This window comes from Echinococcus granulosus (assembly GCF_000524195.1).
Source record: "Echinococcus granulosus chromosome Unknown EG_S00002, whole genome shotgun sequence".
In the NCBI taxonomy this organism is placed as follows: domain Eukaryota; kingdom Metazoa; phylum Platyhelminthes; class Cestoda; order Cyclophyllidea; family Taeniidae; genus Echinococcus; species Echinococcus granulosus.
The window spans coordinates 3,128,626-3,151,041 of NW_020170382.1; the positions used below are offsets into that span (position 1 = coordinate 3,128,626).

Genomic DNA, 22,416 nt, shown 5'->3' on the forward strand with positions numbered 1-22,416 from the left:
CGTGTTGCAAATGGAACACAAGGCGCGTTGAACCTTTGCTAGGTCACCCCCTGGAACCACGGTGGGAGGCTGGTAGTTGATGCCAACCTTGAAACCGGTAGGACACCAATCGACAAACTGGATGGTTCGCCTAGTCTTTATGGAGGCAATCGAAGCATTAACATCCTTCGGAGCTACATCTCCCCGATAGAGCATGCAACAGGACATGTATTTTCCATGACGAGGGTCGCATTTAACCATCTGGTTAGCTGGATCAAAAGAAGCGTAGGTTATTTCCATCACAGTTAATTGTTCGTGATAGGCCTTTTCGGCTGACACCGTGGGTGCATACGTGACCAGGGGAAAGTGAATTCTTGGATAGGGCACTAGGTTCGTTTGGAATTCAGTCAGGTCCACATTTAACGCGCCGTCGAAACGCAAGGAGGCGGTGATTGAACTGACTACTTGAGCCAACAGTCTATTCAAGTTCGTGTAAGTCGGCCGTTCAATGTCGAGATTTCTTCTAAAGAAGAGATATACACGCGTTTCTTTGCGATCAGCGTGAAATTACGCGATTTTGTAAAAGCAAAGCTTGAATCTTACCGACAGATGTCATAAATCGCTTCGTTATCGTATGTGAAGGAACAATCGGAGTGCTCCAGGGTTGAATGCGTGCAAAGGATGGCGTTATAGGGTTCCACCACGGCGGTTGAAATCTGAGGAGCAGGAAAGATAGAAAATTCAACTTTTGTCTTTTTTCCGTAGTCGACACTTAAGCGTTCCATCATGAGGGCATTGAATCCCGATCCTGTGCCACCACCAAAGGCATGGAATACAAAAAACCCCTGTAAGCCAGTGCATTGATCGGCCAGTTTTCGAGCTCTATCCAACACCAAGTCGACAATCTCCTTCCCCACCGAGTAGTGTCCACGTGCGTAGTTGTTAGCTGCGTCCTCCTTTCCTGTTATCAGCACGTCTGGATGGAATAGTTGGCGGTACGTTCCAGTGCGAATTTCGTCCACCACAGTCGGTTCCAGATCGACAAAAATTGCTCGTGGCACATGTTTGCCTGCACCGGTTTCAAGAAAAAATGTCTCAAAAGAGTCGTCTCCGCAACCCATGCTTTTGTCGCTAGGCTTCTGACCATCGGGTTGAATTCCGTGCTCTAGGCAGTAGAGTTCCCAGCATGCATTTCCGATCTGGCAACCGCCTTGACCAATGTGGATGCTAATGCATTCACGCATTGCGTTGTGGCGTTGGTGAAAACCCCCTCCTAGTACTGACGGTGTGAGGAAGCTTTAAAGGGATGCACTTCTACGTGGACTTTTTCTCCGATTTCTTTACAGACCCACCTTAGAGAACCTTCTTTGGACGGCAGATGCTATCGATCGTTTTGTGTGCATCGTCCACGTAAAAGTCATGCTTCCATCACATGGGTGCGGTTCGTAATTACACAAAATGGCATTCTACACGTGGCATATTCTTTCATACCACAGATTTCGCGAACTCCATCTGATGTACCTCAAGTACTTAACCCCCTTCCAAGGCCAACTTGCACTATTCAATTTTGACAGATTCGTTTGACACTACGAAGAGAGTTCAAGTCTAGACTTTTAATTTATAAGAGAGAAGACCAGATCCCGCAGCTGAAATTGCACTGCTTGGAAAGCTGGCATGAGAAGAATTTTTAGTGTTTGAGCATGGGATTGACTGACAAGGTTGTCGACTGGGCAAGCTTGCAAACACTACGGTCAAGATTGTCACTGACGTACTGACAGGACCATCGATGAGGCGTTTGCACCACTCAAATGGTTAGTCTTGCTGCTGAATGTTTGAGCATACTTCGTCAATGAGGTGCACAGCTTGTCCTTGATATTTGCTGTATGTATTGTCTGTCTGTCTCTGCCTGATCACCTGCCTACCGTACTGCTCATCGGTGTCTGGATATGTCCACGGCATGCGTCGACCATCCAGGCACTACCAATGGAACATACTGACAGTTTACAATTGCGTGTAGTATCGGCACGGTGGGTTCATTGTCACGTCTGTCATGCATGAAGTTCTGATTTGACTTGAGCGATTATCGTATTTTCTTTTAAGTGAAAAATTACCTCACCCGCCTTCTCAGAACTGTTGAACCGGATATTTTCGTATGGAACTGTTTGAGATAACGACGTCTAGAAGGTCAACCTTGGCAGCTGTAATAAATTCCATGCTTACCTGAATCAGAGATGAAGCAACACAAATGGAGATGAAGCCCTGTAACGCCACGGTGGAATTTATTCAGAATGCGTTTCTCATTATTGAAAAACATTTAATATACTATATGAGGAAGACAAAAGATTACATTATGTGTAAATTGCGTGGGAGCTTTTTGATTCGAAATGTGCCCCTTCCCACATCGACGGTCCCCATTTCTACCAAGGTTTAATTACTAATAATTCTGCCTAATAAAACACTATGGACGGAATTGAAAAATATTTTCGATTTTCCCCACCACTTATTGCCATTTAATCACATCTATAAGGTAATGCATTGAAGTATTTATCAAGCCGAAATGATAAAGTGGAATTCTGTGAACACAAGATGAACTTAAGGTTTATAGACTGAAGTAATGCACGAATTTTGGGCAGAAATCAATCATGTTTCATGGACTAAGTACCATTATTATTACTGTTGCTGAAATTAGACGCTCCAATAAATTCTAATGACATCTTTGTAACACCAGTTGACTTCGGCACCAGCGATGTCAAATCAGTTGGCAGCCATGATTCTAGGCGCGCATAATTGTATTGTTAGGAAAGTAAAAAGGTCAAAATTTTAACTAAGATTATTGTATTAGTGTGAAAATGGAGTAGAGTATAAATGCTGTGCAAATTATCCTCGTTCGCAGGAATCACATTTAGCGGAGACTGACCGCGAATTGCACGGTATCTTTACAGGATTGAGTCGTTATAGTTTGACGTTTGTACACTGCCAATACTGCATTCTTCCCCTTCTCTCCTCCTCCTTTTTCCCTCTTAGTACTCGTCCTCCTCACCCTCACCTTCGCCTTCCATCGTTTCCTGTCCCACTTCATCATAGTCCTTTTCAAGGGCAGCTGTGTCTTCTCTAGCCTCGCAAAATTCACCCTCCTCCATGCCTTCACCAACGTACCAGTGAATGAAGGCTCTCTTGGCATACATTAGGTCGAATTTGTGATCCAGGCGGGCCCAGGCCTCCGCAATTGCTGTAGTGTTGGAGATCATGCAAAGCGCTCGTTGAACCTTTGCCAGATCACCCCCTGGAACCACAGTGGGCGGTTGGTAATTAATACCAACCTTGAAACCGGTAGGACACCAGTCAACGAATTGGATAGTCCTCTTGGTCTTTATGCAAGCTATCGAGGCGTTCACATCTTTGGGAATCACATCTCCACGATAGAGCATGCAACAAGCCATGTATTTGCCATGGCGTGGGTCGCACTTCACCAATTGGTTAGCGGGTTCGAAACAAGCGTTGGTGAGTTCTGGAACACTGAGCTGTTCATGATATGCCTTCTCAGCCGAGACTGTGGGGGCGTAGGTGGCTAAGGGAAAGTGGATTCGTGGGTAAGGGACTAGATTAGTCTGGAATTCTGTCAAATCTACATTTAAAGCGCCGTCAAATCGCAGAGAGGCTGTTATGGAACTGACAATTTGCGCTATGAGGCGGTTCAGATTGGTGTATGTTGGTCTTTCAATGTCTAAATTTCGTCTAAAATGAGCATTATCATAATTAGCCTTAATACAGAAAAAAATCTGACCAAAATATAGCACTAAAACTTGCCTGCAGATATCATAAATAGCCTCGTTGTCAACCATAAAGCAACAGTCCGAATGTTCAAGGGTTGTGTGCGTGCAGAGAATAGCGTTGTAAGGCTCTACAACGGCTGTAGCGATCTGTGGTGCTGGATAGATGGCAAATTCGAGTTTAGACTTCTTTCCATAGTCAACGGAGAGTCGTTCCATCAGGAGAGATGTAAATCCAGAACCTGAACCTCCACCAAAGGAGTGGAAAACGAGGAAGCCCTGCATTCCGGTACAGCAGTCGGACATTTTCCTCACTCGGTCCAAAATGATATCAACCATTTCTTTTCCCACTGTATAGTGACCTCTTGCATAATTATTTGCCGCATCTTCCTTCCCAGTAACCAATTGATCCGGATGAAACAGTTGACGGTAGGTTCCCGTTCTCACCTCGTCTAAAAATAGCAATTAAAAGGTGCAAAGCTAATTTTGCCATCATGACGTGCGAGATACACTGAAGCATATGCGGCAACCTACCGACTACTGTAGGTTCAAGATCAACCATAACCGCGCGGGGCACGTGTTTCCCAGCTCCAGTTTCACAAAAGAAGGTCTGGAATGAGTCATCACCTCCACCAATGGTCTTTTCGCACGGCATCTGACCGTCTGGCTGAATACCGTGCTCCAGACAATAGAGCTCCCAGCAGGCATTGCCCATTTGCACGCCACCTTGACCGATGTGAATGCTGATTATCTCACGCTGGAGGAGGGAAAAAAAGGTAGAAAAACTGATTCACCGATAAATTAAAAAAAATCCTATCAAACGCATACTCACCATCCGGTAAGCCAAATGTACAATGCACAAATGTATTGATTGGCGCAATTCAGAGGCTTTTAAAGGCGATTGGGGAAAATCGATTTTCCCGAATTGGGGGACATTGATTTTGGTTTTAAACTGCAATTGTAAACAGTAAATCATTGATTTTTGATGAATTACTTGATAGGAACTACTTTTTGCAATTCTAAACAAAGCGGGATGAATTTTTTTTAAAACTGGGGGGATTTAGCGAATTTATATCAAAAAATTGCAAATATTGTTAGATTCGATGTAGATTTTGTGTAGAAGGTATAAAGTGGAATCGTCTTACCCCCTTTCGATTTGATTACTCTAGCCTACAGCAACCGCTTTTTTGGGGGATCGCACCCCTCCCATTTTACTAGAAAAGCAAGTCAAATATAATTTCGATTATTCTTTTGCACCACTGATAAATATGAAATCGAATTTCCCAAAACTACGTCATCAATTCTGGGAATGGGTTCTCAACGGCACCTCCCGGAAAGAGGTAATGTTCATGCAACCAAATTTGAACAAATAAAGAACTAAATTCTGCATGGCTGATTAGAAAACACTGTGCTACCTTGATTGCGGCCTAAATCCCCTAAGTAGCAAAATACTAAATCCACAGCTTGTAGAGCTGATTCAAAAAACCCGTATACTATTGACGCCCCCCTTTTGCTAAACCAAGTCGGGATGCTCTGGGACCAAAGGGCTCTGTTAAACAGGTTTATTAAAATGACGGGCAAATATAAAACAAAGTGTAAAAAAGTGAAAAACGAGTGAATGTGAGATAAAGAAATTGCTAAAAATTTTATAACAATGCCTAGTATTCCTCTTCTTCATCGCCTTCAGCTTCCAAGGTGTCAGTTCCGACCTCTTCATAGTCCTTCTCCAGAGCTGCCATGTCCTCTCTAGACTCCGAAAATTCGCCCTCTTCCATGCCTTCACCAACGTACCAATGAACGAAGGCTCTTTTTGCATACATTAGGTCGAATTTGTGGTCTAGACGAGCCCATGGCTCTGCAATCGCTGTCGTGTTACTCATCATGCAGACGGCTCGCTGAACTTTTGCCAGGTCACCACCTGGAACCACCGTGGGAGGCTGGTAGTTAATACCAACTTTGAAGCCAGTGGGACACCAATCGACAAACTGGATAGTTCTCTTGGACTTGATTGATGCAATTGCTGCGTTTACATCCTTGGGAACAACATCTCCTCGATAGAGCATGCAACAGGCCATATACTTTCCATGGCGTGGGTCGCACTTTACCATTTGATTGGCTGGTTCAAAGCAGGCATTCGTAATTTCAATCACGGTCAACTGTTCATGGTAGGCCTTTTCTGCAGACACGGTAGGAGCATAGGAAGCGAGAGGAAAGTGAATACGAGGGTAGGGAACTAAGTTGGTTTGAAACTCGGTTAAGTCGACATTGAGTGCCCCATCGAAACGCAAAGACGCGGTGATTGAGCTAACCATTTGAGCTATCAATCGATTCAGATTTGTATAGGTGGGTCGTTCAATATCTAAATTCCGCCTTTGATGGAAAACATGCATGAAAAACAAATATCCTTTTAAACAAAACAAAGTTTACATCAGCACTACCTGCACACATCATATATTGCCTCGTTGTCGACCATGAAAGCGCAATCCGAATGTTCTAGAGTGGCATGGGTACAGAGGATGCAGTTGTAGGGTTCAACGACCGCAGTTGACACTTGGGGAGCTGGGTAGATTGCAAACTCGAGCTTAGATTTCTTTCCGTAGTCAACACTGATGCGTTCCATCAGGAGGGAAGTAAAACCCGAGCCCGTTCCACCACCGAAGGAGTGGAAGATCAAGAAGCCTTGGAGACCACTACAACAGTCGGTCAGCTTCCGTATTCTGTCCAATATTAGGTCGACCATTTCCTTTCCCACTGTATAGTGTCCACGCGCATAGTTATTAGCTGCATCCTCTTTCCCGGTCACTAATTCACTTGGATGGAACAACTGACGGTATGTCCCAGTTCGGATTTCATCTAAAATTGATTAATTTATTCGAAAAGGAAAGTTTTTTAGGATTTTTTGTTTTAATAGTTAAACTCGCACTCACCAACGACAGTTGGTTCCAAGTCAACCATCACAGCACGTGGGACGTGTTTGCCAGCTCCGGTTTCGTTGAAAAAGGTGCTGAATGAATCATCACTGTGACCCAGAACCTTGTCACTGGGCATCTGACCGTCCGGTTGGATACCATGCTCTAGGCAATAGAGCTCCCAGCAGGCATTGCCCATCTGCACACCGCCCTGACCGATATGAATACTTATGACTTCCCGCTAAAAAAAATTAAATTCCGGTAGAGATTAATAATAACAATGTGAATTCAGTAATGTGACAAGTAACTACTAACCATGATGAGGAAAGTTTGGGAAAAGTTTAAGTCAAGGAGTCAAGCCTTATTTTGAATTCTTCTAATCGATCGAACAATAATAAACAGCTGATAGGAGTTGATAAAATCAATAACCCAGATGGACGGTGATTGGTTAGTGAGCCATCAACAGAATGAAATACTCAGAGTGCTCAAGAATGTCCTTCATGATATTACAAATGGATTCTTTTTCTTTCTAAGCCTTTTATCTTGTCGATAACAGATGGTTGTCAGGGCTAAAGACAATTTACAAGTCACCTTTGTGTTGTCACGTTGTGAGTAATGTGCTCTCAAGACATGATTCATCAAACACATGAATAAGCCAACCCAGTAATTAAATGTGCATCAACGTGGCCTACGAAATGGGTAGTTGGAGTAATGTATTGTCTTCAAAGGCTATTCCAGAGGCCTTGATTGTGAAATCTGGAACAATTGTTGTACACCATATAACAACAACAGTAGCCAGGGATTGGAAATTTAAACATTTAGCTGTTAACCCACAGGTCGTGAATTCGAAGCTCCATCCAGATCCTTACAATGACAATAGTAGTTAACCTATTGTAATCAATGGGTGAAATCAGATGTGCACCAGCCAGTTCCACTCTTGGATAATCATAATAAAAAAGGAACTTTTGAGTTTATTTTAAGAAAAAAAATACGCTTTATTAAGTAGAAATATGTTTATTTTTCCACATTATCGCTTACTACGGCAATCCTGATGTTCCTTCCCAAACCGCTCCTTCAAATCAACGCAGGATTCGAGTCTACTGTGCTAGTGAAAATCTGAATGCTGTCGCAATACCAGCGTCGGACAGACTTCTGTGCTCACCCTTGCCACGGACAGATTGGTCTCTTGTTCAATTTCACCACACAGCAGGTGGTTTTTGTGCATCAGCCAGACATCCAGGATCAGGCGTTTGATCGTGGAAACGGCTGACTGGGTGGGAGATCGGGAAAGCTTGCAAGCACTACGGTCAAGATTGTCACAGATGTACCGACAGGACCATCGATGAGGTGTTTGAAACAGTCGTTATGAAAGCTCGAGGTGAAGCCGGTGACTAAATCGCAGGGACTGGAAAGCATGCAGAGTTAAATAGATAATTGAACCACGGATTGCTACGCAGCACCTCAGGTCCCCTCTGAAGTGGAAACACGATACATCAATTTCGAAGAGAATTTCCTATCAACATATAGAGGAACTGGGAGACTGGGAGGCCATGACAACAAGCAGGAGTAAAACTTGAGGTGAATGAAGAGATCTTTTACTTAGACAAAGTATCTAGCCGCTTGGGTTGTATCATATCGCCCCCTTCATATTAATGTCGCCACTCTTCTTCTTCGACCGATTCAGGTCTTTCCATTAATTATCTTTTACCTCCAGGTGAGAGTTAAGATAACAATGCAGTTACATCCAAGGATGGATGTTATCCATCTCATCAGTGGTGGTGGTTTTATTCTGAAATCTTATAGATTGAGTACATTAGAAAAGACTTATCTGGAAAGTAGTGCTAAAGGTTGAACGATCCTCGACAGCGAGCACGTTTGTTGTGCAAATTTCCTCCCATGGAAACATTTGCCTAAAGACTTTCTTCGGTCACAACACAGATTGCTCTGGCCACGGCAGTTCCTTAAGGAGCGCTTTTAAATATTCAAAACCCACTATCGCTTCATTAGTGGATAAAATGAAGGATTCAAGACTGAGGAAGTTGGCAGAAATCAACGCAGTTTCTATATTCCCCCAGTCAGTTGTCGCCATGGATTCGACCATCCACATCAGACTCCTTTCTTTGGTAGCATTTGGAATTTAAAACTGGCTAATGAAATTGAGCCTATCGTTCTTTGAAGTCGAATCCGTCAACTCTGAAGACATGAAAGGGAAGGCATAGGACGCCAGGATGATAAAGAAAATAGCTGTGCGGCGTCGTTAAATGTTAATCTACTACAATTCATGTCTCGTAAGCCATACGGATGCAGCCCTTGAATGCTTCATCAAAAAACGTCTCTTATAACAGATTTATACAGTGTTAACTCGGATTCCACCGTGAAGCCATTACAGCTGCTCCGCAGTCAGCCGCGAGGAAAACCTGAGCTAAGACAAGGGTGGTGGTGTTTATGAACTGGAAGAGGTTAGATATGGGATCATGGGTACACTTTAAGTAAATTCAAATAATTGTTGGGTAAAAATCAATAGTCTCGACACCTCCCCCACTTTGACAGAGGACGGAGCTGAGGAAGAGATGCATCACTGACATTGAGATTGAATGCCCTCTGGTCTCAAGACATCAACTTATAGCAGTTACCAGCTCGATAAGAGGCATCGAGGACGATGCTTGAGAAGGGGGAAGATTGTGCCACAAGACGGTATTTGAACTGCACAGGCGCTTCAGTACCGCCATCTTGACGACAGTGTCTTCTGCACATGCCTTATTACATGCTGAGGAATGGTTCAAGACACCTCGAGTATGCACAAGAGACCTCAAAAAACATTGGTCCAATCATGCAATAGCTTCGAAGCAGAAAAGTACCCAGAAATTTGGTCGAAAAAGGCGTGATTGAGCAGTAATGAGGACAGGAAAGAAACGTTGAGAAAAAAATCAGACGCATAACCGGCCACAGAGGGTTGGAAAGGGGAATGAGATTTGCAAACGAAGCTACAAAGTAGAGAGGTGAGGCAAACGAAACAGTCCATACGAGATAGGCATAAAGGGAAGGAGGGGGTAAGAAGACATAAAATTATCGACAATTGCAAGCATTCGCAGTCAGTTCATAATCCATTGATCAGTTACGAAGGATAAATGCACAAGGTCTGTCACCTTTTACACACATCCGAATTGGGAATGAGGAGAGGAGAGTACATTAGGTATTGCACAGACGGAAGATCGTTTACTTTGCACCTCAAGGTCCAGAGGGGGCGGTGGCGCTGCTGGTGGATGTATTTGGCGAAGGGGAAGTGGAGGCAAGGAAGTTTTTGTGGTAAAGTAGGACATACGCATCAGTGGTCAAAACACGCTCCAGAGTGACCGGAACAATCTTCTGATCATCACAGAGACACCAGCATCCAGGGCCTGAACGAATGAACGCTGTGTAGTGGCCTGAATTCGTTTGCCCGCTGTGATTCAGAACCGCGTACAAGGAGTACCTACAGGCACCAAGACCACCATCATGAAAAGATCACAAAAACAGCCCACAGAGAGTTTTCCTTTCCCAGCTTACCTGTCATGCCAGGCGGATTGACGATCAGCAAGTTGTGCCACAAATGGTGTCAGATCCAGCTCCACAGGAAAGCTGATAGACGTATTGATTTTCGTGTCGTGATGGCATCGCTGGAAGGAAAAGCACTGGTTCTAAAGAGCTTATATCTAGGCTACAAATTTAAGACACAGTACCAAACCTTTAGATAAAAGCAAACCACAGTGGGAAGATGGAGGAGGGAAAACTGTTTTACAGCAGGCCGATTAATGTTACACTGAGAACATAAAAGGAGACCGTCTATGGCTTCTGCACGGAAGTAGGAGGAGAGGCAAGCAGCTAAGGAGGTGGAGCCTCGCTGAGCAACGTCCAAGGGAAGATCCAAAAAGGGATCCACCGTGGAGGATCGATGATCACAGCCTCGGTACGAGATGACTGATTCAAGGTCACCGAAGAAAACTTGGTGAACAATGCAGTCACAGTTGGTGTCGGTGGTGGTGTGAATGGCACCACGACTATTGTTATTATTGCTGCCATTGGTGACAATCTCTGTGCGATCCGACGATGTTGAAACAGGCGAAGTTGGTGCGCTTCGCTCATCCATTTCCCCCGTAATGCTAGAGGTGACCGAGGAGGGAGAGGATTTGAATTTTTTTTCGTGTTGAGAGGAATTGGAGAGGCACTCAGGGGAGACACCCCTACTTCCCTCGTTACTTGCCACCATTTTTTCACTATCATGCCAACGACGTTTAGTCGAGGAGGTCGTTGAACTTCCATCATGATGTTGCAAAGTCTCGTCTGTATCATCTATTAAAAAATATTTGTACTTAAGAAAAAAAGTAGATATAACGTGATAGTCAAAGAAAGCGCCCGGAAGCTGAGGCGGGGAACAAACCCTCTCTTGGTGCCTGTTCACCAACCAAATGTGAATGGATGAGGGTGAGAAGGGTAATGAGAAACTCATGAGCATCGCGTTGTTCGTAGCCTGCGAGATGACGCGCATGCAACCAGATTGAGTGTAGGAGATTGCTTGGTACATAAGGACTTAGAACGGGTCGGTAAATCTGAAACGCAGGGCCACTTCATAAGTCCCAAGTTTTCTGACAGAAATGAGCTTGAGACTAGAAATAACGCACTTCCTGGGTGATTCTTATCATTTCGCAGGCTAAACAATTACGAGACCGAGTTGGATTGTCACATCGATGAAGGTCTGATAGCAAAAAGTCACGCAAAACTGGAGTATGTGTAAGAGCTTGCACAACAACGTTTAGGAAACAAGTGTTGCCCATATTAACGAGGCCTCGCGTTTCTAAAAAATACACATCAAGGAAGGTGATTAAAACAACGGGATTAGAAAAAGTGAAACGTCACAAGACTCACGCCGTGAGTGTGAAGCTGATGGTGGCAGGCAAACCGACTTCAAATAAGGAACATACTCCAATTCTTTATAGGATGGCCGCCAAGGGCGCTCAGATCGACCTAAAAGGTGAGAACGTACGTAAAAGAACCTTAAAATATTTTGAAAGGACGAAGCGATACCGAGCTACACACTCACCGAACTTATTCGCATACAGTGACAAAGCATTTCTGTAAGCCGCCTCAATGCGCTCGCTGTAAACGAAATCGCGGCAAATGGAGCAGTAAAGCTCACCTTGATCGAGACAAATGGCTGAAGTTTTAAGAGGGCATGCTTCTTAAGTGTTGCAACAACGAAAAGTAGAGCATAACCCCGCAGAACAAACTCACAAATTTGATGATCTGGATTGGATCTTACATGGTCTTCAATATGTTGATTTGTGAAACAGGAAAAATGAATGCAATGAGCACATGCCAATAACGAAATTGGCCCATTTCTTGGAGAATTGAGTGGAAAGCCATGACAATAATAGCACGACAGGGAGGACTGCAAGAAGCAAAAAGTGAATTTTGAAGTTGTTGCAAAAGTTCACTTCAGATTACCCCATTAGATATCGAAACGTATACAAAGCCAGGTGAGCACAAACCTCACACTTTCTGCGTATTACATCCACAAATATTTCGGAGAGCAAATCAGTCACAAAAGCAACTAACCATACGTACTTTATATTTTATTGCCTTTTCAGATATGGGGAACACAACGAAATGTAAAATTGCGTCCACCGCTACGAAATTTGTCCTTACAGCGAGAAAATTCTCCACATGTTTACAGGACATTATCGGAACAAATCAAGTAGAAGTGGCACAATCTAATCAGCATTTTACATTTATTCACGAAGCTACATACTTATTACGTCTATCCAGCGGCTAACCAAACTCAGGAAAATAAAAACAACGCGAGTCGAGCGAAATAAGCTAATCAGCTGATTGGTATGAATTGGAACAACCAAACAAAAGGATACTTTTCAAAAATTCGCTAATAATATGACATTCAGGCAATTGTAAACTTTAGCCTAATTACAATTATTGTTTAAATCTCAACCTCTATAGCTTTGGGCACATTATGGCTCCATGACAATAGTTGACCAATTTCCTAAAGTGATTTACACACAGATACAAATTAATTCATGCACTAATAGTGTTTGTTTTGCTAAATTGTTTACATCATTAAAAGCGCAGAATAATTGCTTCCACTACCACTTACGTTGTCAGTTGCAAATGATTTACGTTGATTAATGTTCAACGATACAGGCGTTTCCTGAAGAAATAATATGCTGTGGCAGTCTGGAAAAAGGATTAAAAACTGCAAGCATAGTTTAAAGATTGTGCCGCTGAAAAGGTTATATTTTGTGTTGTTTAGTAAACAGCCATACAAAATTATACACATCACCTTTCTCCTTTAGTGTCGTTCCACGTGCTTTCCTTGATCATTCGCCTGTTTCAGTTATTATAACAGCACTGGTGCATTGAGAGCATTCACAGTTCGAAAGAGTATAGAGAAATACAAATGAAGTAAGAGGACATTTGAACCCAGGTAAGCAGTCGATTCTCATGTATCTGTTGTTCCGTAGTTGCCGTATCCTTCAACGCAAGGTTTCACTGATTTTGCGCTGCTCAAACTAGACGTCGCTCTATAATGAGTGCAATTTATATGCAACTTGACATCCATAAGGAAAATTGGCATAAAAGCAAAGGCGTTCAATAGCGAAATTCTTTGAGGTAGCTTCCCAAGGCTTGCAGTGTCTAATCATTCTTGTCGAATCATTCTCATTTAAATGCGGCCTAACTACTTAAGACATTTAAATCATAAAATTTGCTTACGATGTTTTTCAAATCTTCATTTAAGTACTTGGAGCCTTAACGCTTAAAATAAATCTTGCATTGAACAGCTGAGTGTCGGTTTAGTTGTTTACCGCTTATCACAAAAATTGATTTGGCTGCCAAAATTTAGTTTCTGTAGGTCCAACCACCTTTAATGGATTCCTTCCCTCCCTAATCATAAGGTTTGGCAATTTTATGAAGTGATTAGGATAGTTTCCTCTTTTTCTACCAGGCTTGGGGCCGTGGACCTACTGCCAAAACATACAAGCCGTGGAGACTGAATAGCCCGAGTATTTTAATGCCATCAAAGAAGAAGAAGAAGGCATAGTACCAGGACAGAACGCGCATTAACAACATGCAGTGGGGCTTGGGGCTTGGGGCTACAGGCATGGCCCGGAGGCAATGCCGCCTAGAGAAAGTGGAATGGCGGGGTACCTAATCGGCTCCTTTAACAAAGCCGAGAGTTAAACAAGCAGCTAATGTATTAAAAAGTAAACAAAGGCGACGTTGGAGGTGCTTAAAACATGATTTTACATTATTTTCATGTCTACAAAGTGACGATTTGGATTGACGAAAACTAGCAATGGTGAAATACTTTAGTATTCATTTGTTTAAATCCACCCTTCTTGGTGGTGGGCGGGCTGATTGAACAGACGACGTTGCGAATGAGAAGACGTCGCAGATTCGTAGAGAGGAGAAGTACTTTGATTCCCCCATAAATCTCTGGTCACTTGCAAAATTCCGCATTAACACAGTAAATAATGGCTTCTAACCAATCTTCCCGATCGAAAGTTTTGGTACTGGGGGAGAAAAGAGCATAATAGCCGAAATACTACGAAACATTCCTCCACACCTGTCCTTATATCTGTTGATTATAACACATGAAAGGTGGACAGGTAAGTAGAGAGGTGAATCAGGGACGAGTGGTTTGGTTGCACGAGTCCCATAACCGAGGAATGGTTAATAAAATAAGCAGGTGGAGGGGCGATTTCCTCTATGTTTGCCCAGTTAGCAATTCTTTTTTGAGAAATTTTTGTCACAATAATTTGGGGAATTAGTCTTTTGGCAAAAAATGGAAAGAACAGGAACCGTCTCAAGTCATACACATCATGGTAACGAACCTACCCGAATAACAGGAACGAAGGGCTCATTAATTTATGCAAAACTTGTTGCCCTGGGAAAACTATGATTAGCATCTTTTGTCTTTTTGGGCGTTTTAAACCTTTTATATAAGCAAAAACCTTGAACGACAGCGACACGTGCCACGTGAACCTTAAGACCCTCGTGACACCCAGCTGAATCAATATGACAGGGGTGAAAGGCAATGGGTACACAAAAAAGGCTTCGACATCCCATCTATCAATTGTACAACAAAAGCTTCCCACGTAAAGGGAATATCTAGAAAGGGATGCAAAATGGCATCACTCCTCCCTCCCTCCCCCCTCAAAAAGAAACCAAGTATATAGCTCATAGGTTAGAATAGCTGCAGAAGGCTAGGTAACCTAAACCATTGTGCTTTTATAAGGAAAAAGGGAATTTTACATTTAAGTACGGCTTTTATTACGAAGTTATCATGGAAGACCTTCGAATTGCTTTCTTATGGATTCATTTTTAGCTACTTTTCCCTTTAAGATGTACAAGTCAGAATATCCACTCTCTTCTTCTACCAATTTGTGATTCACAAAAGTGTCTTGCTGGGTCATGAAGTAGCATCACTTCATCGAGTTCACATTTTGGCCTTTGGAGGGATCCATCTTCCCACCTACTTATAAGTTGATAAATCTCCTGACAAGCAAAAGTAGTTAAAGGGGCCGAGTGAGAGAATCCTTAACTCTCAAGTCATTTGAAAACAGGCTTTATTGTCACTTCTAAATTACCAGACTGAATTATTGCCACTTCGGTCGACAATGATGTGGTAGTTTCTTTAAGCGCTTTTTAATCCATATTTTAACTAATTCCCCGCCATTAAATGCCCTCACAATGTCCATGGTTGGTCAGCATAAACCTTATTTTCGAGGTGTCAAAATCACCTCTTCATGCAAAATTATTTTTTTTTACTGAACCTGCATCCGATAATTCCTTCCTAAAAAGGAGATTGGGTTTTTGCTCCTTCAAGTGACCAATCACGTGATTTGCTCGTGAGACCCCCAACCAATCGATAAGTTTTCAAAGGCCATTGGTCAGATTTACGGAAACCCGTGACTCACCATGACAACCTGCATTATCCGATTGGCCAAAAAGGGCTAGAATTCAAGGCCACCGGGAGGGTATATAAAGGCAACCCCCTCTAACGGTTCCCCTTCGTACCCCTAGGCATTCCTGCTCCGTCAGCGTTTGGGACGCCTTTTCCACAAACACCTCAACACAATGCGTGAATGCATCAGCATACATATTGGTCAGGGTGGTTGTCAGATTGGAAACGCCTGCTGGGAACTCTACTGTCTTGAGCACGGAATCCAACCCGATGGTCAGATGCCATGTGACAAGACCATTGGAGGTGGTGATGACTCATATGAGACGTTCTTTAGCGAGACCGGGGCAGGGAAACACGTCCCCCGAGCCCTCTTTGTCGACTTGGAACCCACTGTTGTGGATGAAATCCGCACGGGAACGTATCGTCAACTCTTCCATCCCGACGAACTCATTACTGGCAAGGAAGATGCTGCTAACAACTATGCACGCGGTCATTATACCGTTGGCAAGGAGATTGTCGATTTAGTGCTGGATCGTACTCGAAAACTGGCTGATCAGTGCACTGGTCTTCAGGGCTTTTTCGTCTTCCATTCATTCGGAGGTGGGACCGGCTCTGGATTCACATCTCTTCTAATGGAACGTCTTAGTGTGGACTACGGCAAGAAATCGAAGCTTGAATTTGCCATTTACCCAGCTCCGCAAATTTCTTCGACTGTAGTCGAACCATACAATGCGATTCTGTGCACTCACACCACAATTGAACACTCGGATTGCGCAGCAATGTTCGACAACGAAGCCATATATGACGTCTGCAGGTAAGTATCTCGCATCTGCAACCATTCACCTTTGATTGCTGACTTAATGCAACTTTTCCTCTTTAGACGCAATCTAGACATTGAACGTCCGACCTATACCAACTTAAACAGACTCATGGGTCAGATCGTGAGCTCAATGACGGCATCCCTACGATTCGATGGAGCACTCAACGTGGACTTGACTGAATTCCAGACAAACCTGGTGCCCTATCCAAGAATTCACTTCCCCCTGGTCACATATGCACCCACCATATCGGCTGAGAAGGCCTACCACGAACAGCTCAGCGTTGCTGAAATCACCAACGCCTGCTTTGAACCAGCTAATCAGATGGTGAAGTGCGACCCACGCCACGGAAAGTACATGTCCTGCTGTCTTCTCTTCCGTGGAGATGTTGGCCCGAAGGAAGTCAATGCAGCAATCGCGTCCATCAAGACCAAGAGAACCATTCAGTTTGTCGATTGGTGCCCCACTGGTTTTAAGGTTGGCATCAACTACCAACCTCCCACTGTGGTTCCAGGCGGCGACCTAGCAAAGGTTCAGCGAGCACTTGCAATGATTTCCAATACGACAGCAATTTCTGAGGCCTGGGCTCGTCTGGATCATAAATTTGATCTGATGTATGCCAAGCGCTGCTTTGTCCACTGGTACGTCGGCGAAGGCATGGAGGAGGGTGAGTTTTCTGAAGCTCGTGAAGACCTAGCAGCTCTGGAAAAAGACTACGAGGAGGTCGGACAAGACAGTGTGGAAGGTGAAGGCGAGGAAGAGGAAGAGTATTGAGGAGTATTTTCCACACGGTATTGCCATTGGAGAATTTGTTTCCCTGTTCGTCAATGGTTGTCTTTGGATATATGAAAACAGTATATATACAATGTAGCTGACTAGTCCTAGCCTCCTACTGTATTCTATGTTGATAGCCGCTTTGAAACTATCGTAACAGAGAAGTTTCGATAGAATTAGGGCACAATGATTTATTTCTTAGACTCTAAAACTAAGAAAGTGTCACCTAATTAGGGGCATCAGTAGTATTTGATAGAAACTCTTCGTGAGAAATCCCTAAATTATGACCAAAAAAAGGTGTGGAAGGAGTTTGCTGAATCATTCAGGGAACACCTTATCGTAAGCTCAACCAATTCTGCTTAACAGCATCTTGAAGAATTTTTTTGGTTGTAATTCCGATGAAATGAGTCAGTTGGTGGAGTGAGTGCTTAATGGCACTTTATTAGTTCAAACTTTTGCAAACAAACACTTCATTTAGACTAATGAGCTCCTTTAGTACAATGGTGACACCACCAGAGGTGGGTATTACCATTACCATGCACACATTTGATAGGCTTGATGCAGCATTTTTGGGTATCAATTCGCCTCCACATGGCAAGTTTTCGGCCTTACAACAGAATCACCGAACCACATCGAGTAGGCGAAGAAGTGGAATGTGAAATTACCTGAGGATTTAATTGGTGAGAAACTGACAGAAAAAAATAGGGAACGAATAGGAGAGCACATGGATTAGAAGTTGATGGGTGGAATGTATTTGTTAGAAAGGTGGAGAGCCTGAAGAGGACCTTTTGGGGCGTTGGACCGGAAGGAAGGAAAAATGCACAACAAATGATCTTTTTAAGACAGTTTTAAGCCACCGAAACTCCAAAGCTTAGGCACAAGTCCTCCTGGCAATTTATTGAGTTCGATGCTTTCTATTACTGCCATCAAATGCAATAAGATGTAAAAGAAAGTTTTGCTTTATACTTCAACAGAATTGAATGCTAATCTTAAGACGATCTTCGAAATATGGTTAAATTCATCTGAGTATGGGGCTCCTTTGCAAATGGAATGCGCGTTTAATGAGGAACTAACTCTCACTTAGTTTGAGGTGAACTACATCTTCATTTCTAGCATGCCTAATCTCGGTTAAGGCATACCCCGTTGCTGGTGCCTCATGGAGAATGATAGAAGACCCTTACCAGAAAGCAATTCCTCAAGCATGTACCTCATTCAAACCACCAGGTGACTAAAGCGTCTTGCAGAGGACACTTTGCCTTTTATAACGGTCTGTGGCGGTGTCACAAGTAGCATGGGTTAGATACCTGAATGCTGTAAACTCCGCAAGGATAGCTGTATCTCTATCAGTGATGACCTCGTCCATAGTACAGTAACTCTTCCTGGTAACATTTAGCTCGTTAAGGCCAACTCTGGCCTCGCAAATAGCCGTAAATTCAACTAGAGAGCGTTTGGTGAGTGATAAGACATTTTTTGGCCTTTTGACCAAAGATGAATGGTCAGGCGTTGTTACAAATCTTTCTATCTTGAAGCTGTCGAGATGGAATTATAAATGTAGCGGTGGGCAACTAAGCAAAACAATGACTGCGATTTGTATTCCTTGAAATTTATTAATCAATTTTGCAAATCCCGACGTCCCGGTTCGACACGAAAACCATTTGTATCCCACTGGCCACATTACAAATTCGGGTTTTGTACGGCAGAATTTGTGCTTTGGATAAAAGCTGGAGTATGAGCGGTCCAAGAGAGGATAGGATCAGCAAGGTCAACCTTGTCAGCTCTGCGCGACTTTGATGTTGCATCTGTCAAGTTTATGACAGTACTTTCTGTTACTCAATTAGGTGACAAGACCTAATTTGTAAACACATTGGACTCCATGTTACTTTGCTTGAAGATTTGTGGCACAAAATTGCGATAAAATGAGTAAATTGGAATAAGTTAATTCGCACTCTCACCTGTTGCACCACTTTGCTTGACACAAATGAGAAAAAAAAAACGCTTCATCGTGTACACGGTTTTCCTTGATCTCTCAACCGGTGGGAGACCTCACTCTCCCGGATATTAGATATGCACCTGAGGATGACAAGGTGCCAACCTAAAATACACCCGCTGACACTGTTATTGCAGAAGAATCCGTCCTTCTTGGTCAGGTGTCAGTGAGTTATCCCAAGGAGGGGATAAAATAGTGGAAGTACGTAAAACTTTTGACTTTACAGAATAAAGGGATAACTGTGCAAATTTAAATAAGCGTAGGTCTGGCATCCATTTGAACTCAATCCGTGGAGCAGAGAACCTCAAATCACATCCATCAGGTGCGCTTGGCCGACCAGCACACATCATAATAGTAGGTACCGCACCGATAACCTGACACGTTAAATCTATGCTTTGTAGTCCATTTGATTAGTGGTAAGGTGTACTAGAAACATCCAGAAAAGATGAGCACTTCTGCAGTAATACTTCTACAGACAAGTGGCAGGTGGTAAATCCGGTAAATCGTGGATCAATGGAATCCATCCACCATCGTTCAAGGTGACAGACACTTTCACGACGTCTAGGTACCCTAACAAAGCCTCCTCTGCCGGGGGATGCAAAATCTGCAAACGCTTGAAGTGCAGCACACCACGACACGGTCATGAAAGACTTGGCTACTTAGCAGTAAGACAGGTGATTTGATAGCCTGAATGTTTCCAAGATGTTCAATTGGGGGTCTGTACCTGGTGGTTGCTAACTTACCAATACAACAGTTAATTTTGACGACATTTAGCTAGCGTGTAGAGCGCGAACCATAACCATCCTGCTTACGATAAAACTGTGCAAGAGAATAAATTGCCTGTGGAGATGACAAACACAATGTCATTCATTAATAAACAATTGTAATTCGTAAAAACTGGCTCGCGCTTAGTACCGAGGCAGTCCAAAGTAGAATATCATTCAAAGGAATCAATTATGGTGGAGAGCCACACTAGCCATTATCTGCCACAAACTAACGACAAAAATGCCCATTTACCTCAATGAAGGCATAAATGCCTTGTCACTACATATTATGAAAGGTTTAGAAACGGTTGCGACACCTGGGTCAATTGAATAATTGAGTGTAATGAAGCATACTTGTCCCTCTTAATGCAGCTCAATTACATCTAAGAAGGAATTATCGGCGAAGCTAGACGTTTTCGTCACATCATTATCTAACACCTAGAAGAGAACACGATATTGAGTTTGCTAACTTGGCACTGCAAGACATACTTGTGCACACCTACACACATGCATTCTGAGGTGCACACAGAAGCGTGAGTTGATGAGAGGGTGTTTCTAGGCGAGAGGTTGGAGTTTGAGGAAAAAGCCAATGAGGCGGTTGGATCTGAATCTGAGCGCATGTGACGATATCTCATTGCTTACTGCAGCTCACATTTACTAAGCATCTCGAGAGGCATGGAGTTTCGGCTGTGTTGGATGTGTCTTCTGGCTCTAGCTGCCCTCCTTTGTGGTGCACAGGCCAAAAAGTGCGGTATGTTGGAAAAAAACTTTTGGGTTAACTTAAATCTGTTACTTCAACCTGCTCATTTCTGAAAGTTAGACTCGTACATTCTTTTCAGGCATTCCTAAATATTCAAATGCCGTAACGAAAAAAAAAACTAATTTTGCAAAAGAGTGTGATTGTTTTGATTAAGTAACAAATTGTTCAACCGAACTAGTGGGAATTGCTCAGCAAAACAATAAAAATTTAAGAACTAGTCCGGTTCTTACAAAACTTTCATGACTAAGTACTTTATACTTATTATTGTAATTTCATATGCCACTTTTACCTGAGCCAAATGCAGGTTAGTTGTATGAGCCAAAGACCCGACTAAGTTACTTTAAGATTGCGATTTTAAATATTAAATCATTCACTTTTATAAATCATGAAATTGCACACACTTTAAATGACCTGTTTCTGCACTAATAACCTCGTCGTAAACAGGAACTCCAAGGCAACCATGAGTTACACGCTGCTGTATAGCAGAATCCCACATTCAGCCAATGTTTAGTTTTGTAAAGCCCAATTTCAATCGATTAACAATGTGAGCAACTACGGCACTTAATTTTGTACATCTAACTCTATGCACAATCTTGGCGTAAACTAAGACGCTTGCCATCCGTGCCTATTGTCACTATTTTTGAATGAGTGATTCGTCTTCAGGCGGCTTCATAACTTTCCCATTTGAAACACTCAAACAAACCATCTCAAATAATGGATGACAATTTTGTTGTATTTTAAGTCTCTAACAAAGAAGCAATAATCTACGTTAGCGCACAAGAGGCATGCCACAGTATTATGAGTTTTCAGTTCCATATGTAGGATGTAAGGTTAGGAAAATACCTAAATTGCACTTTTTTGTTGCGTATGGCTAATACTTAATTCATTTACAGCAGTGTTGCGGTCAAATAAGAAAAGAATCTGTCTAAGAGGTAATAAATGACAATGAATGCAAAGTGCAGGCAATTTTATTCGTTTCAAAACGGGTTTTTCAAGAAGTTAAGTTTGCAAAAATTTTTGCATTCTAGGGTCCACACAGTGCGAAGATAGAAGTGGATTCTTCTGGAGCGTAGACTGTTGTGGATCTCCTAAAAAGTGTTGCTACAATCGAAGGTGTGTCGTGACAATAATTCGTTTTTTAACACTCGTTTCATATTGCATAAGCACATTCTTCACGGTGCCGTCGTGACCAGGAAAGCACTTGAATTTTCGTCTTTAAACCATACGGCGGGCTCTTGGAAAGTTTAAAGTCACCTGTTTTTGATCTTTCACTTTATCAGGTGGTGGCCACTTATCACAACCATTTGTCTTATTGCTGCGGCAATTGCGATCTTCTGCTGCGCATGCTACTGTTGTCCCTGCTGTTCATATCTGGCAGACTGTGGCAAAGGTCTTTGCAGTTGTTTTACGTGCTGCTGTGAGAAAGAGAGGTCTGAAGAACACAAACCACTTAAAAAGTAATTAATTCCTTTGACATATTCACCCACTAAACTGTCTGCGACCGTCTGTTTCAGATTTGAATGATATACATAAAGTTGGTATGTTCCAAGCTATATAATTATGGTTTCAGGGAAATTTAACAATATAAATAGGCATCAAATTACGCCATTTTCTGTGCTGTTAAAAGCAAGAATGACAAAATTAGAATCCAACATAGTTAATTAACTGTCAATAAAACAAGCAGCAAAATTAACGACACCAA

General features: G+C 42.8%; 4 protein-coding genes across 4 annotated transcripts in view; 2 read left to right on the forward strand and 2 right to left on the reverse strand. All coding sequences in view use genetic code 11, as the record gives it.

Moving 5' to 3' along the window:
- Positions 1-38: 38 nt before the first annotated feature.
- Positions 39-1,223, reverse strand: EGR_00665 (Tubulin alpha-2/alpha-4 chain; the record flags this gene model as incomplete). Its single annotated transcript, XM_024489914.1, has 3 exons — positions 39-50; positions 88-502; positions 583-1,223. 3 exons carry the CDS (start codon positions 1,221-1,223, stop codon positions 39-41), a joined length of 1,068 nt encoding a protein of 355 aa, XP_024355911.1.
- A 1,776-nt stretch (positions 1,224-2,999) lies between these two features.
- On the reverse strand, positions 3,000-12,373 carry EGR_00666 (Tubulin alpha-1C chain; the record flags this gene model as incomplete). Its single annotated transcript, XM_024489915.1, has 17 exons — positions 3,000-3,740; positions 3,783-4,201; positions 4,284-4,506; positions 4,582-4,701; positions 5,459-6,119; positions 6,188-6,602; positions 6,677-6,899; positions 7,821-7,959; positions 9,981-10,130; positions 10,205-10,314; positions 10,383-10,987; positions 11,076-11,244; positions 11,317-11,489; positions 11,561-11,659; positions 11,736-11,849; positions 11,927-12,083; positions 12,260-12,373. 17 exons carry the CDS (start codon positions 12,371-12,373, stop codon positions 3,000-3,002), a joined length of 4,632 nt encoding a protein of 1,543 aa, XP_024355912.1.
- A 1,925-nt stretch (positions 12,374-14,298) lies between these two features.
- EGR_00667 (Tubulin alpha-1C chain) lies at positions 14,299-17,203 on the forward strand (the record flags this gene model as incomplete). The annotated part of the gene is made up of 3 exons (XM_024489916.1): positions 14,299-14,313; positions 15,731-16,425; positions 16,492-17,203. 3 exons carry the CDS (start codon positions 14,299-14,301, stop codon positions 17,201-17,203), a joined length of 1,422 nt encoding a protein of 473 aa, XP_024355913.1.
- A 4,296-nt stretch (positions 17,204-21,499) lies between these two features.
- Positions 21,500-22,416, forward strand: part of EGR_00668 (hypothetical protein) — a gene marked incomplete at both ends in the record, with an annotated part of 2,570 nt that continues 1,653 nt past the window's right edge. The window contains 2 exons of the mRNA XM_024489917.1: positions 21,500-21,539; positions 21,995-22,171. Of these exons, the coding sequence (XP_024355914.1) occupies positions 21,500-21,539; positions 21,995-22,171 (217 nt within the window). The remainder of the gene's footprint in view (positions 21,540-21,994; positions 22,172-22,416) is intronic.